Genomic DNA, 13,677 nt, shown 5'->3' on the forward strand with positions numbered 1-13,677 from the left:
GAATTGTACCTTAACCATTCTCCATGTTCCTAGGTCACTAAGTTGTAGTAAAAGAAGTTTCGAACGCAATAATCTATATATAACTTTCAGAGGTGCATTAAGGAACCATCAACTCTTTAAGAGTACTAGTTAATTCGGGCCTTGCGCAAGGCGCCAGGTTGCCCACATATGACAATTGATATGTGTTCAAAAGAGTCATGATAAATTGAAAACACAGTATTACTGTAGTTGAACACATTAAAGTTAAATAGAAATAGCGATTATATAGGTTAATGATAAACTGTTATATTTACATACATAAGAGTCTTTCTATAGATACTTTCACACTAATACTTTATGATTCAACATCATTAATCATCGTAGTTCTTCATGATATTTGTTATTATCGTTGAGCTAATACATGAAAAATTACACAAAGAGAGTTAGGAATTTTTTATAGGGGAAAAAAATCGATACAAATCAAGCTTAAAAATCGAACTTTTTATAAGGAAAAAAGGCAAAAAAATATGAAATCATAATTCATCTTCTGTTGAATATTCAATTCAACAATAGATGGGAAAATAAAGAAAATTCAAAAATAAATCATAAAAGCAGGGCGGATTTAAAGTGGGGGCACGGGCCCCCATTGCCCCCCTTAATTTCCTATAATACATCTACAATTTTGATATAATTTTAAAGGTGCCTCCAGAATTTTTTTTAGAAAAAATGTGAAAGAATGGGTCACAAAATTTATATCATTTACTTTCTTCCTCTAGTTCTCATTTTCCCACCAACAGGGTTAAATACCAATTATATCAGTCATTTCTTTTGGTCCCCACTCTCCAAGTTCCCTTTACTCCTGTGGTCCCCCATTTCCCTTCACAACCGACTCCTCTTCTTCCACACCCAAGCCAACTACTTTTTCTTTTTGTTACTTCATCCAATTATCATTTACTTCCTTTGTCCCTACTCCCCAATTTCCCTTTCCTCATCTGGCTCTCGGTTGTCCCCACTCCCCAACATACATAGGAGAACCATTTTTTTTCCCACAACCAAAGCTTGTTATTCTTTCTTTTGATCACTTCATCCTATTTAGAGATTGCACTAGAATCAATTAATCTTCTAGGACTTAGATCCGCCACATTTTGCAGCTCTTTTCACCAACTTTAGGAGACCATCAAAATCAGGTTCTAAATAATTACTTCTTATTATTTTATTTTAAATTTGTTTGCAAATATATTTCTAGAGCATGAGACTATTACTGTTTTAAAGAAATTTAAAAATTGATTAGTTAATGTAATAACTAATAAATGAGTTATTTGATAAATATTTTAACTTGTGAAACGGTGATTTTATGCATGAGACTTTTTTTTTTGCTTAAAAAAATTGGAAAAAGAGTAGATAAAAAATTTTAGTGGAAAAAAAATTTTAGTGTTATTTTTGCTCCCACTAAAATTTTTTTCTGGCTCCGCCCCTGCATAAAAGTCTGTGATAGTGGAGGAGGTTCAATTTGGGAAGTGACATTGGTAACAAGGTTGTAGACGGCAGTCAGTCACCACTTACTGTCAGATGTTTGGATTGCACTCACATATTTTCTTTTGTTCGTTCTGCTGTTGTATGGAAAAGACAATTCAGACCGTAACATTTCAGAGTCTGGGATCGGAAAATTCACGTGGCAAAAGCATATGAGAAGCACCACATAATTTGCTAACATGGTGAGCATAATTCAGCTCCAGCGAAACCCAGCAGTCCCACCAATAAGTATGAAATGATAAAAAGGACACCTATTAAAGGTATCAATAGGGACCAATTATACTGTTCCTAAGGCCATTCGCGCTTTTATTCTCTTAGGATTAGGATAAGAAGTAGATAAAAGTGCTAAAATTGAGTCCTTTTTTGGCTTCAACTTTCATGTCTCGTCCTAGAACACGAAAACGAAGACTTGAAGTGAGGTAATGACTTTAATATTACTTACTTTTTCTAAAGCAAAACGAAAAAGACAAGAAAATTAAGATTAGTACAGTCAATTTTGGGGTAAAATACACTTTACACCTCTGTGGTCTAGTAATTTGTCACATAACATTCCTATAGTTTTAAAAGTTATATATAATTTCCTCATAGTTTGGATTAAAGTGTCAAAATGATAGAAATCATCATTTATAACGGAACTCATGAAAATATCAAAATTATCCTTGTTTAAAATTTAAAACGGTTAAATTGACCAAAAGATATAAATATAATATACATAACACTCTCACCTGTATGGTTTTATATTTTATCATGTAACCCCCTTATGATTTTGTGTTTTACCATAAAACCCCCTTATGGTTTTTAAAATATATAAATAATCCTCCATAGTTAATAAATAATTTTTCATTTTACATAAGGATAATTTTGATATTTTAGTTAACTCCGTTATGGAATGCAAATTCCGTTATTTTGACATTTTAATCCAAATTATGAGGGAATTATGTATGACTCTTGAAATTATAAGGGGGTTATATGAAAAAGCGCTAAATGACATGGGAGTAAAGTGTATTTTACCCTCAATTTTATTTATTGCGTTCTTATGTGACTTGAATTTACTCGAGTACATCAATGGTTAACCAGGTAGACATGATAATTTAATGAAACTACTATGACAAATGAAGCTGGCGCACAATTATTTACGTGTCATCAACTATTTTACCCATTAATAGCACAAACAGAATAAAGTTGAATTTTAATTCACTAACTCCGTGCCTATGTCCGGTTTAAAAAACTTCCACCCCTATTCCAGTTTGTCAGAGAAAAATAAAAGATGGAAGAAATGTGAGGAGAAAAAAGGAAAAAGAAAATCTACATTGTCTAAAATTAGAATTTTTTTTAAAAAACACTGTATTCATGTCAAACCATGCAATTAGGAACCAATTTAGTACAAAAACTAAACATGTGGGAGTAAAACATGTTTGGATGGCACAAATATCGCAAATAATATTTCATTTACATCATAAACACATTTTCCAACTCACATTTTTATATTCTCAATTATCTTTTTATCTCACATACATCACATCACAAAAAATATTACAATAATTATTCTAAATAATATTTTAAATAATACTCTATCCAAACAAACGCGGCCAATTTGAGAAAGGTCAAAAAAAAAATTCAGAAAGACTGGCAAACCACATAATGGAGAAGGGATTTGGGGCAGGGACGGTCATCAGTATGACCGTCCCTGCACGGTTCATGGTCCAGATTGGACCTCAAAAAAATGTGCGGCTCAGATAACAAGTGGTAACTCGATTTCCGCGCCAAGTGTGAGACCCACCACTATCTGTTGTGAAAATACAACCTGTGGAAAAAAAGTTACACGGTGAACAAAAGAAGTTACGCGCTGTTGATGAAGAGGAAATTTGCCCCGAGTCCATGGAGAAGGGACATGATTAAGACAGAAGGAGACCACAATCTAAAAGGGATCTGAAATGATAAAAAGCGTCCGAAAAAGTTTGAACAGATATTGGTTACAGTTGCCAGATAAGGTCATTGATCATCTAGTAATACGACCTTTTGCAATAATGTAGATCTTTATGTAGACGTGTGAATGTAGATGCTTTAACCAGCTCAAAAAAATATCTCAATCAACAATTTCTTCAAACATTCATTTTCTTTACAAAATTCCACTGTTATTTTTCAGTCTTGAAACTCCAGCAAGATTAAAATAGTTTTTCTCAGCTAGCTGTTAAGTTTGCTATTTGTGCTTCGGGATCTTTTTCCATGGAGTGCTTTGGAAAACTTGTCAAGAAAAAGAACCGAAAAAAAGCTGTTAAGAGTAAGAATCGAACATCCACTGATGTTTTTGATTCTCTCTTTTTGGAGTTGGACGATTGTACAAGTTTTACTTTTTTTACAGAACGTAGTTCTGCTATTACCGATCAAGTTGGGATCGTTAGAATAGAAGCAGAACTGTTGGGAATGTTTCAGATGTACATGGCAAATTGGAACAATGCTGATAAGCAGCGCGGTGCTGGTCAGGGGTTGGGGTCTCTGGTGCTGGAAATTGAAGCTGCAGTTGACGAGGCAACAAGTGATGTAAGAGTTGCACATCAGAGTGCAGGAAGATATGAAAAGATTGAAATTGCAATTGCTAAGTTGCAACAGAAGCTTATGTTTTTTAGGCCACAAATGGAAGTAGCTTATGAATATGTTGCATCCAACCATTCATTTGAATCCCAGCATCCCTTAAACAATTATGAAAACTGGGAAAACTTCTGTGACACTTTACTGGGTGTTGTGCGGAGGCAAGGAGACTTGCTATGCCGCCTCTGCTCACAACTTCGTACCATGTATGATATGGTAAAATGTCTCCATAGATATGTCGAGGGAATGCAAGGTACTTGTCCAAATCTGCAAAGAGATCTCTTGACTCATTTTGGAGGTGTGCTTGTCCGCGCAGCGCATTTTTCTTATGTGTGCTGGATTCATCGAATGGATGAAGACAAGGACCAGGGGATGATCATCATGCTTTCTGATCTGGTAAAGGCGTTCAAGCCTAATACTCCACAAGTTTCAGAGCTGTGTCTCAAATTAACTACCGGTTATTGTTCATGCCACTCCTCGATATCATCACCTCATTATCTGGTGAAAGCATATATTTATTTTCTCATTCCTAAGGAGTATTATCGATACGAAACCTTGCGCAGAAGTCTCAAAGACCTGATATTCTTTGTCCATTCCATTTGTGTGTCAGATCTCTACAGGAACGATAATGTGAAGCTGACTTTAATGGAGATTAAAGCAACCATTATCGAGCTTGGATCTTTCGGTTATTCATTTCATGATACAGAGGAAACACGGGACACCGATCCTGCATTTTTTAGTTTGGTAGAAAAGATGGAGCTTCTAAGGGCAGAGGTCTTCCTGATCCGACTGCTAAACCATAGAGGCAGTTTAAAGTTCCTTGAGCATCAAATTGATTCTTTCCACAATGAACTGAAGTATTTTCGAGATTACCAGAGAAATGCACCTGTGGCGGAAACTAAAGTTCCTAAGTTGATTTGGTTGCATATCAAACCTGTGGCTGGGGAAGCTGACTCCGTTTGTCGATCATTTCTTGCCGAATCCATCACTGAAGACAAGTTCACAGATGAGCTACTTAAGTTGCTGGAGAAGATTAAACTTTTGAAGACAGAGGTACTTTTTGAAGAGCTTCTTAGTAAACACCCAAGTCTGATAGTCAATGTGAAGCTCCAAATCAAAAGCCTTGATCAGGGGCTGGTAGTCAGCAGAACTTATTTAATGGGTCCACTAGAGGAGAATGAGAAATTGATCTTGGCACAAGTAGAGTCAGTAGCAAGGGATGCAGCTTGTTTCTATTACTCTCTTCTTGAAAATGAAATTACAGAAGATACAGTGAGGAAATTCAGTCATTTGCTGCCGGGGTTAGTTGAAAAGATGAAGGATGTCAATGCAATGATCAAAGAAATTTACTTACCTCATCGAAGGTTATCAAGATCTAATTTCCCCAAGTTGGAAGGACTAGGCTGCATCGATTTCTTTCTAGTAGATCTCTTCGAGCAGCTCAAGTCTAAAGCTGATTCTATTCTTTCCGTGAAACATCAATTTCATGTTGTTCATGAAGAGATAAAGTTCTTGAGATCATTCCTCGCGTACATTGAAGAACAGTATAATGAGCATCAGGAATTGAAGAGTGTTGCTTCATGCATTATACAAGTAACACTCGAGGCAGAATATCTCATTCATCTGTTTGTGGCTGGAGATTGTTTGAGATGGTATCATCCATTATGGCTTTCTGATCTTGTGGAAGATCTCAGAATCATTAAGTTTCAGGCAACAGAAACCTGTAAGAATGTACAGGGCATCAACATCCATAATGTTCTCTCCACTTCAACAAGGGCATCATCACCAGCTGAAAGTCCCCAGATTGATGAAGCTGTTATTGATCTTGCTGATGAAAAAAAATTGGTCATTGATAGACTTGTAGCAGGATCAGGAAAACTAGATGTTGTGTCAATTGTTGGCATGGCTGGACTCGGAAAGACAACTTTAGCCTGGAAGGTATACAACGATCCTTCAATTACCTATCACTTCCACGTTCAAGCATGGTGTTGTGTCTCCCAAGCATATCAGAAGAGAGAATTGCTTCTTCAGATTTTAGGTGACACCGTGGAACTTACTGATGACCTCCTAGAAATGAGTGATGCAGATCTGGAGATGAAATTGTACCGTTGCCTGAAGAGAAATAAGTACCTCATTGTTATGGACGACATCTGGAGCATTGAGGCATGGTATGATTTCAAAAGATCATTTCCAGATGACAACAATGGAAGCAGAATACTGATGACCAGCCGTCACTTTGATGTGGCGGCAAAAATTAAAGAAGACAATTTTATTCATCCCCTTCGTATATTCTCTGAAGATGAGAGCTGGGAATTGTTGCAGAAAAAGTTGTTTGGCACAGAAGGGTGCCCTGATGAACTACTGGAACTTGGAAAACAAATTTCGAGAAGCTGTGGTGGACTCCCGCTTGCACTTGTTGCAATATCTGGTCTCCTTAAAAGAACTGATATGGAACCTGACTGGTGGAAACAAGTTTCAGAAAATATATGCTCACGCATTGCTGATGATCCTGAAACAAGGTGCATGGATATCCTAAATCTAAGCTACACATATTTACCTGACTATTTGAAGCGTTGCTTTCTGTATACTGGAGTGTTTTTGGAGGATAAAGACATCCCAGTTAGGAAGTTGACATGGTTATGGGCAGCAGAAGGATTCATAGCAATTACACAGCTGGGAAGCAAAGAAGATGTTGCAGAGAGGTACTTGAGGGACCTAATTGGTAGAAGCCTAGTAATGGCTTCCAAAAGAAGATCGGATGGAGGAGTCAAAACGTGTCGTGTTCATGACATGTTGCGCACCTTATGCCTGCGAAGGTGCGAAGAGGAAAACTTTTTGCAGTGGCAAAATGGTTATGATGAACTTTTTCCTCCTACTTATGAGGACCTAGATTATGGAGTTGATCCCGGTTATTGCTTACCTGCAAATTCCACGACATACGAAAATCGCAGGGTGTCCATCTTTTCCAAGAGGAAGCATTTTGTAATGTCCAGTCCTTGTGGACCGTGTGTCCGCTCTCTACTGTACTCTGCCACCAGCGATATGCGTCCATGGTGTCCTTATGACATCTCCTCCATTTTGAACAACTTTAAGCTTCTGAGAGTTTTGGATGTGGAATGCATCAACATGGGCCATGCTTTCCCCACAGGAATAGAAGTTATGGTGCGTCTGAGGTATTTAGCCCTTTCTGGTGATATAGACAGTATTCCTGAATCAATATCGGAGCTGCTAAATCTTGAAATCTTGCTTGTAAAGGGACTAAAAGGTAGAGTTTTATTACCAAGAACCATTTGGAGCATGGCAAAGTTGAGACATGTCCATGTAATTAATCATGCTGCCTTCAGCTTGCAAGATGGCATATGGAAAAGTTCTTCTCAATTACATAATCTGGTCAGTTTTTCCTCTCCATATCTCTCTTGTGGTGAACGTACAGAGAACATCATGAGGAGGTTGCCCAAACTTCGGAAACTGAGATGCACATTTTCTGAATTATCAGATGATAATGAGAAATGCAATCAGTTTCCAAAACTAAATTTTCTGACGGAGCTCGTGTCTCTCAAGCTGCTCTATTCTGGTAGGATTGCTCTACCCTGTAAATTTGACTTCCCATTGAATCTCAGAAAGTTGACCCTGTCGAAATTTCACCTACCATGGTCATATATTTCGGAAATTGGAAAGCTGCCCAACCTTGAGGTTCTCAAATTACTCTCTAAAGCCTTTGAGGGGAAAGTATGGGAGATGAAAGAAGGGGAGTTCCTTAATCTGAAATTTTTGAAGCTAGACAGTCTAAACCTTGCTGAATGGAATGCCTCTAGTGATCACCTGCCACAGCTTCAGCACTTAATTTTGCGAAGTTGCAGGCAGCTGAAGGAGGTCCCCTCTGGTTTTGGGGAAATCTGCACTCTGGAGATGATTGAGGTACAATTGTGCACAAGATCTGTTGGAAAGTCTGTGAGACGGCTTCAGACGGAATCACTTGACATGGGGAATGAGCTGAAGGTCCTTATTGATCGTTCGGAAATGGATTTCTGATCACCTCCCTAACTTCTGATAGAAATTTGGCACGTCATTTTATCTGCAGGTGTGTAAACTTAATCTTTTTGTTAGTTTTTCTATACCAATTTAGTGGATCCTCAGCACTTTGTAAGTTCTAGTCACCACTCAAATCATGATTATATTACTCCTGAATCATAACTTCAATAGGTTTAAGTCTTGTATCATTTTATTTCTGCTTTGAAATGGCGCACCACTCAGTTATACACATGACTGCAATTTCCTGTTTTCTTAAGGAAACCGCTCTATTGTTGATTAACAATTTATGTAGTCACTTGTGACTGGTCAGATGCAGTTCCTAGGAAACGTTAGTCCTATTGAGCAATTGTGACAAAGATCTACTTGAAAGACCTAATTACATTACTTGTAGTTGGTTAAACTAATATGCCAATATTTGTTTCAGTTGGCCCTCAGGAAAAGAGAAGTGGACCTCTCTTCAAGATGCAGAAGATGGAATTCTCGGCATCTAGATCAAGGTGAAGAAGATGGGAAAAGGGCATCTAGATTATGTTATATCTGGGATTTATTAGTTCTCACAGGGGTGTCTGTAAATTCAAAATGTTTGGTTGATTTCTTCCTTGTGATGGCAACTTGGAGATTTTATGTTTTTCTGCTTTAGCCAGATTACAAACCATGTGTTTGAAACACTTTTTGAGTTTCCCTTGTTTGATGAGTATGACTTGATTATTTTCAATATCTCTATAATGAGAATGTATATTGGTATCATTTTCATCTTCTTATTATTTTGATGACTAAGTATACAACTGAATAAATGAAAGAATTTAATAGAATTGGAGAGAGAAGTCCATTTGGATCATGTAATTGCATACAATCTGTTCCTACGGCTATGTCACAGCCGAACTTGTTCATTGCTGAAGTATGGTTTCTATTTACTTCTTGATTTTTTCTCCTTGAAAGGTAGAGGAGCTAATGATATATAAGGACCGGATTCTGTGACATGTTTAATTGGACTCCTGCATAAAACATATACTAAATCGCAAAACTTCTTGATTGTTGTTGTTGTTGTTATTATTATTTAGTTTAATAGAGAATCCCATTATTACACAGGAGGGATTGACAATCGAATTAGGTACTACTTTACAATTACCATGCTAATTGCCCTATCAATTGTGTTGGGTCTTGGGGGATCAAATTTTTAAATTTCACGTGGGAACTAAGAAAGAGTATTCAAAATTAGATATACTCTGAAAGAACCACCTTCAATCTCTGAAAGAGTCTCCTTAATCCAAGATAAAACAAATTCTTCCAAGACAATCTCAATTCGAGTATTAAGCGCCTTGAATTTTCTTTTAACCCTAGATTTGGATCAGACAATTTTAATTGTTTCTCCATTTTTTGTTTGGTACACACGGAAGGGCCAAAGGCTCATTTCGTAGAAATTAATCGGTGATACGGATGTAGGCAGGGTTTCGATCCCGGAGTTAATTTATAGGTAATCGGCGTTTGGGCCTGTACCACAAAAAAAAAAAAAAAAAAAAAAAACCAGGAATATTCTACTAGCCCTGCATTTGGATTCTAAATTTCGCAAAGCAAAGGGTCAAGGAATAACAATTTCAAGACAACTATTTTCAATCACACGATTCATCCTAAAAAAAAGAGTCAAATCTAATAAGAGATCATTGTATTAGCAGAGCAATTGAAAACTTAAGGGCTAATGATGCTTAAATAAAAACAGCATTTCATCAAAACCAAACAAACAAGAAAAAAGTGCAGTGGATTTTTTTTTTTTTTTTTTTTTTTGGGCCAATGTGCAAGTTTTAAATGGCAGACTAAAACACAGTTATACATTTAAAGTTATATTTACCGTGGAAGGAAAACTTTCAATTTGTTAAAAATAGTCCCATTGATTCTTGAAATTTGTTTCATTCAGAGCTGTAAATCGAACCAATTAACTTGGTATTCGACTTGAACACAACTCGATTGAGCTCATGCAAGTTTATTTGTTTAGGTATCAATCCAAACTCGAACATGATTTCAAACTCGAAAATATTAACAAACTAATCACAATTTTCATTTTATTCAGTTCAATATGTTCAGAAACATATAAGATAAGTAAATTCCAAACTCGAACATGATTTCAAACTCGAAAATATTAACAAACTAATCACAATTTTCATTTTATTCAGTTCGATATGTTCAGAAACATATAAGATAAATAAATTCCATAAAAATATACTTATACTTTCCTTCCTTAACTCCACTTCTTTCTTTCCTGCAAATTACTTATTTTCTAAAATAGCAAGCATATAATATTATTGTCTCTTAAATAGGCATAATTGATTTTAATCACATCCCTAATTCGTCGTAAAAAATTTCTTGCATATCAAGCAGCAATAACTAAGGGAAAAAAAGCAACAAGTTAGGGTGAAAATCTACATATAATACAACATGAAATTTCAAGTTAAGTTGAGTTTTGATTGCATGTGCATGAATAGATACTTTGACAAGTCAAGTCAAATTTTTCATGAACATACATATAAAATTTCAAGTCAAACTCAATCAATTTTTTTCAAAAATTTTTTAAACGCAAGTCAAATTCAAACTTTCTTTTTAATTTTCAAACCAATCCTAAATATACCTCTGTCTGACTCATCGTGTCTTGTTTTCAACCCTACTTTCATTAGAGTTATACCATCTTCTTGCTGCCCAACAACCCATCCGGTTGGGATGGGCTGCTTGGCGTGGTATTTGCTGCTTCCTATTTCATTCCACCTTTCTCCCGGAATAGTCTTTCAGGCGCTGGTCTGTCAGGGGCTGGGCTCCGTCCAATTATCTCCAAAGATAGCCCCACTAATCTTAATTGGGCTCAGTGACATTTTGTTCAGTCTGAATCTTTGACTTCCTTACTCCCCACTCTTTTTGTTTTTTTTTTTTTTTGAAAAGTCCTTACTCCCCACTCTGTTTTGGGTCTTTCCTTTTCCTATCTCCATTAAGTACCTTAATGATAATCTATTAACTTATTCTTTTTAATATAGATAAGATTGCTTCATGTATATGCCATTGAAGATTGTTATTTTAAGCTTTTGTATGAATGTGTTTAGCGATACATGATTTCTCAAGAAAAATTAACAAATTATATTTACTAAACATTTCCCATACAATTATATGCTATTAGGATGTAGTTCTTTAAGGTTAATTCACAAGATTTATGTCAATTGTAAATGTCTATGAGATTTTGCATAATTGTCCTACAATAATCTACAAATCATAGATGACTACATGTCTTCCAAAAAAAAAAAAAAAAAAACTTTGCCCTACACATAACGCTTATGAGCAAAATATTGAATGGTAATGTTAATTATGAACATTACGTACCAAAGTTGGGTATTTAATGTACTTTTAAATGTGACTAATTCATGAAAAATAATTTGCTAACATCATAGGCAGAAAATTGGAATTTCATTCAAGTGTATCAAAGAAAATATTAGTACTAAATTGCACTTATTTAAAAGAATTACTGCGATATAAAAATATTAGAAAACATAAATTTTAAAAATTACAAGTAATATCACATAAGAAAGACTTATTTTTTAAAACATACTAGTGCATTCCAAAGACAAATAATGCTATGTAGTCAAAATTCTGTATGATGGTTATAGTGAGAAAATTAACCCGAAGAAAAGGATTATTTAGATGTTAATTTGATTGTAAATTACGTAACAATTTAGTAAAGTACATCAATTTACTATTGATAATACACATAAGTGTTGTTTTATGAAAAAAATCAGAAGATTAAAAATAAAAAGATAAGACGTTTAGAAAGATTAAATTGATACAAATCTCTTTATAACATTTATCTATCAATTGGCAAAGACTGGTGGTATAGGTGGTAACTGGTTAGTCAACACTCCAACATGAAGTCGCCTGTTTAAGCCTTAACGCCTCATTTTGCTCCATAAGGAAAAAAAAAAAAATATATATATATATATATATATATATATATATATATATATATATATATATATATATATATATATATATATATATATATACACACATATATATTGGTAAATTCTAATGGACACAACACCTGCATATTGGTGAATTCACAGAATTTTAAAAATCTTTATATTGTTGTGAATACAATCCAATTCTCCATTTGCCTAAACATGTACCGCTCTTACGGATATGCAAATATCTAGTTACCAACTTCTTCTTTTAACAGATCATTAGAAATTGTTTAGTACGATTTGGTTTATATCACTATCCTAATGGTAGGTTAAATATGTACTAAAAATTATAAATTTATAATTTAACAGATACAATAGATATTTGCAATTCAAAGTTTACCCTAATAAATTTACCAAATTAAAAAATGGTGCAATTTCACGTCGTGTAAATTAAGACACAACACAATTAATCGAGTCATGTCGTGTATTATTCTGCCGTGTTATAAGCATGTCCGTGTGATGAAACTCTAACCTTTACGTGACCATGAAATAATCATATGCTGCTGTGATTAATATATCCATATCCTATGTCATGAAACTCTGAGCTTACCCGAACCCAAGTAATAATCATATGGTGCCGTGTTTGATCTACTCGTATCTACGGTGTTATATTTGACATATTTAATCCGTTTATTCTTAACAAGAGTATGATAATTTATTTTGGCTTGCTGACACACTCAAATTAAAATTCCAAATTTGATTCTTTGAAAAAATTTATCATATTATTGGATCAACCTGGATCTAATATAGAAACTTCAATGTATATTCATGACAATCAATAGGTATTAATTAAACTAATTCCTATCATGGTAGATCTAATGAATTGTACCTGAGCAATTCTCCATGCCATGAAAAAACTTAATGCATTTCATGTCTCATCCTCGAAGATTAAAACGAAGACTTCAAGAGAGACAATGGCTTGCAAAAATTAGATTCGTGATGTGGCTATCAGTTATCACTTTAATGACCTTCCTCTAAAAAAAATAGAAACTAATTTTTATAAAGTCATTTTTGTCTATGAATAAATCTTGTACGCACTAATAGTATATATACTAGCGAGTTTAGGTGCATATCACGTATTTAAAATTTGATGTTCAAATTTAAATTCAAATGATGTGACATTTATCCAATCTTGTGAGTAGATACACTAAAAATATAGAAAAGATTAATCATTTATTTATTGCATCTTGTTTATAGTACATTTGCGCAGGTACATTAATGCTTAACGAGGTTAACATGATATAAAATGATACTACTACGACATAATAAGGTTCTAGAGGATGAAGCTAGTGATCATAACACGATCATTTTCGTGTCATAAACTAATTGTTCCGTTAATAATACAAAACTCGATAAAGTTTGATCCTAACACACTAATTGATCTATCAATCATACAAACACGATAAAGTAAAGAAGAAATGTTATTTATTACTAGCTGCACAACCACTATCTAAAAGAAACCGAAATGATAAGAAAATCCGGTAAAATATATGAACAAATTGGTTACAGCTGTCAGATAAATGTTAATTTTTCATCTATTGACACAACCGTT

The 13,677-nt window shown here is 34.7% G+C and overlaps 1 protein-coding gene across 1 annotated transcript; it reads left to right on the top strand.

The window, feature by feature from the left end:
• The first annotated feature begins 3,583 nt into the window (after window positions 1-3,583).
• LOC140004563 (putative late blight resistance protein homolog R1B-17) lies at window positions 3,584-8,880 on the top strand. Its single transcript, XM_072071329.1, has 2 exons — window positions 3,584-8,182; window positions 8,558-8,880. Exon 1 carries the CDS (start codon window positions 3,739-3,741, stop codon window positions 8,131-8,133), a length of 4,395 nt encoding a protein of 1,464 aa, XP_071927430.1. The 5' UTR covers window positions 3,584-3,738; the 3' UTR covers window positions 8,134-8,182; window positions 8,558-8,880.
• The last annotated feature ends 4,797 nt before the right edge of the window (window positions 8,881-13,677 follow it).

The sequence above is a fragment of the Coffea arabica genome, chromosome 11c (assembly GCF_036785885.1).
Source record: "Coffea arabica cultivar ET-39 chromosome 11c, Coffea Arabica ET-39 HiFi, whole genome shotgun sequence".
Lineage (NCBI taxonomy): Eukaryota > Viridiplantae > Streptophyta > Magnoliopsida > Gentianales > Rubiaceae > Coffea > Coffea arabica.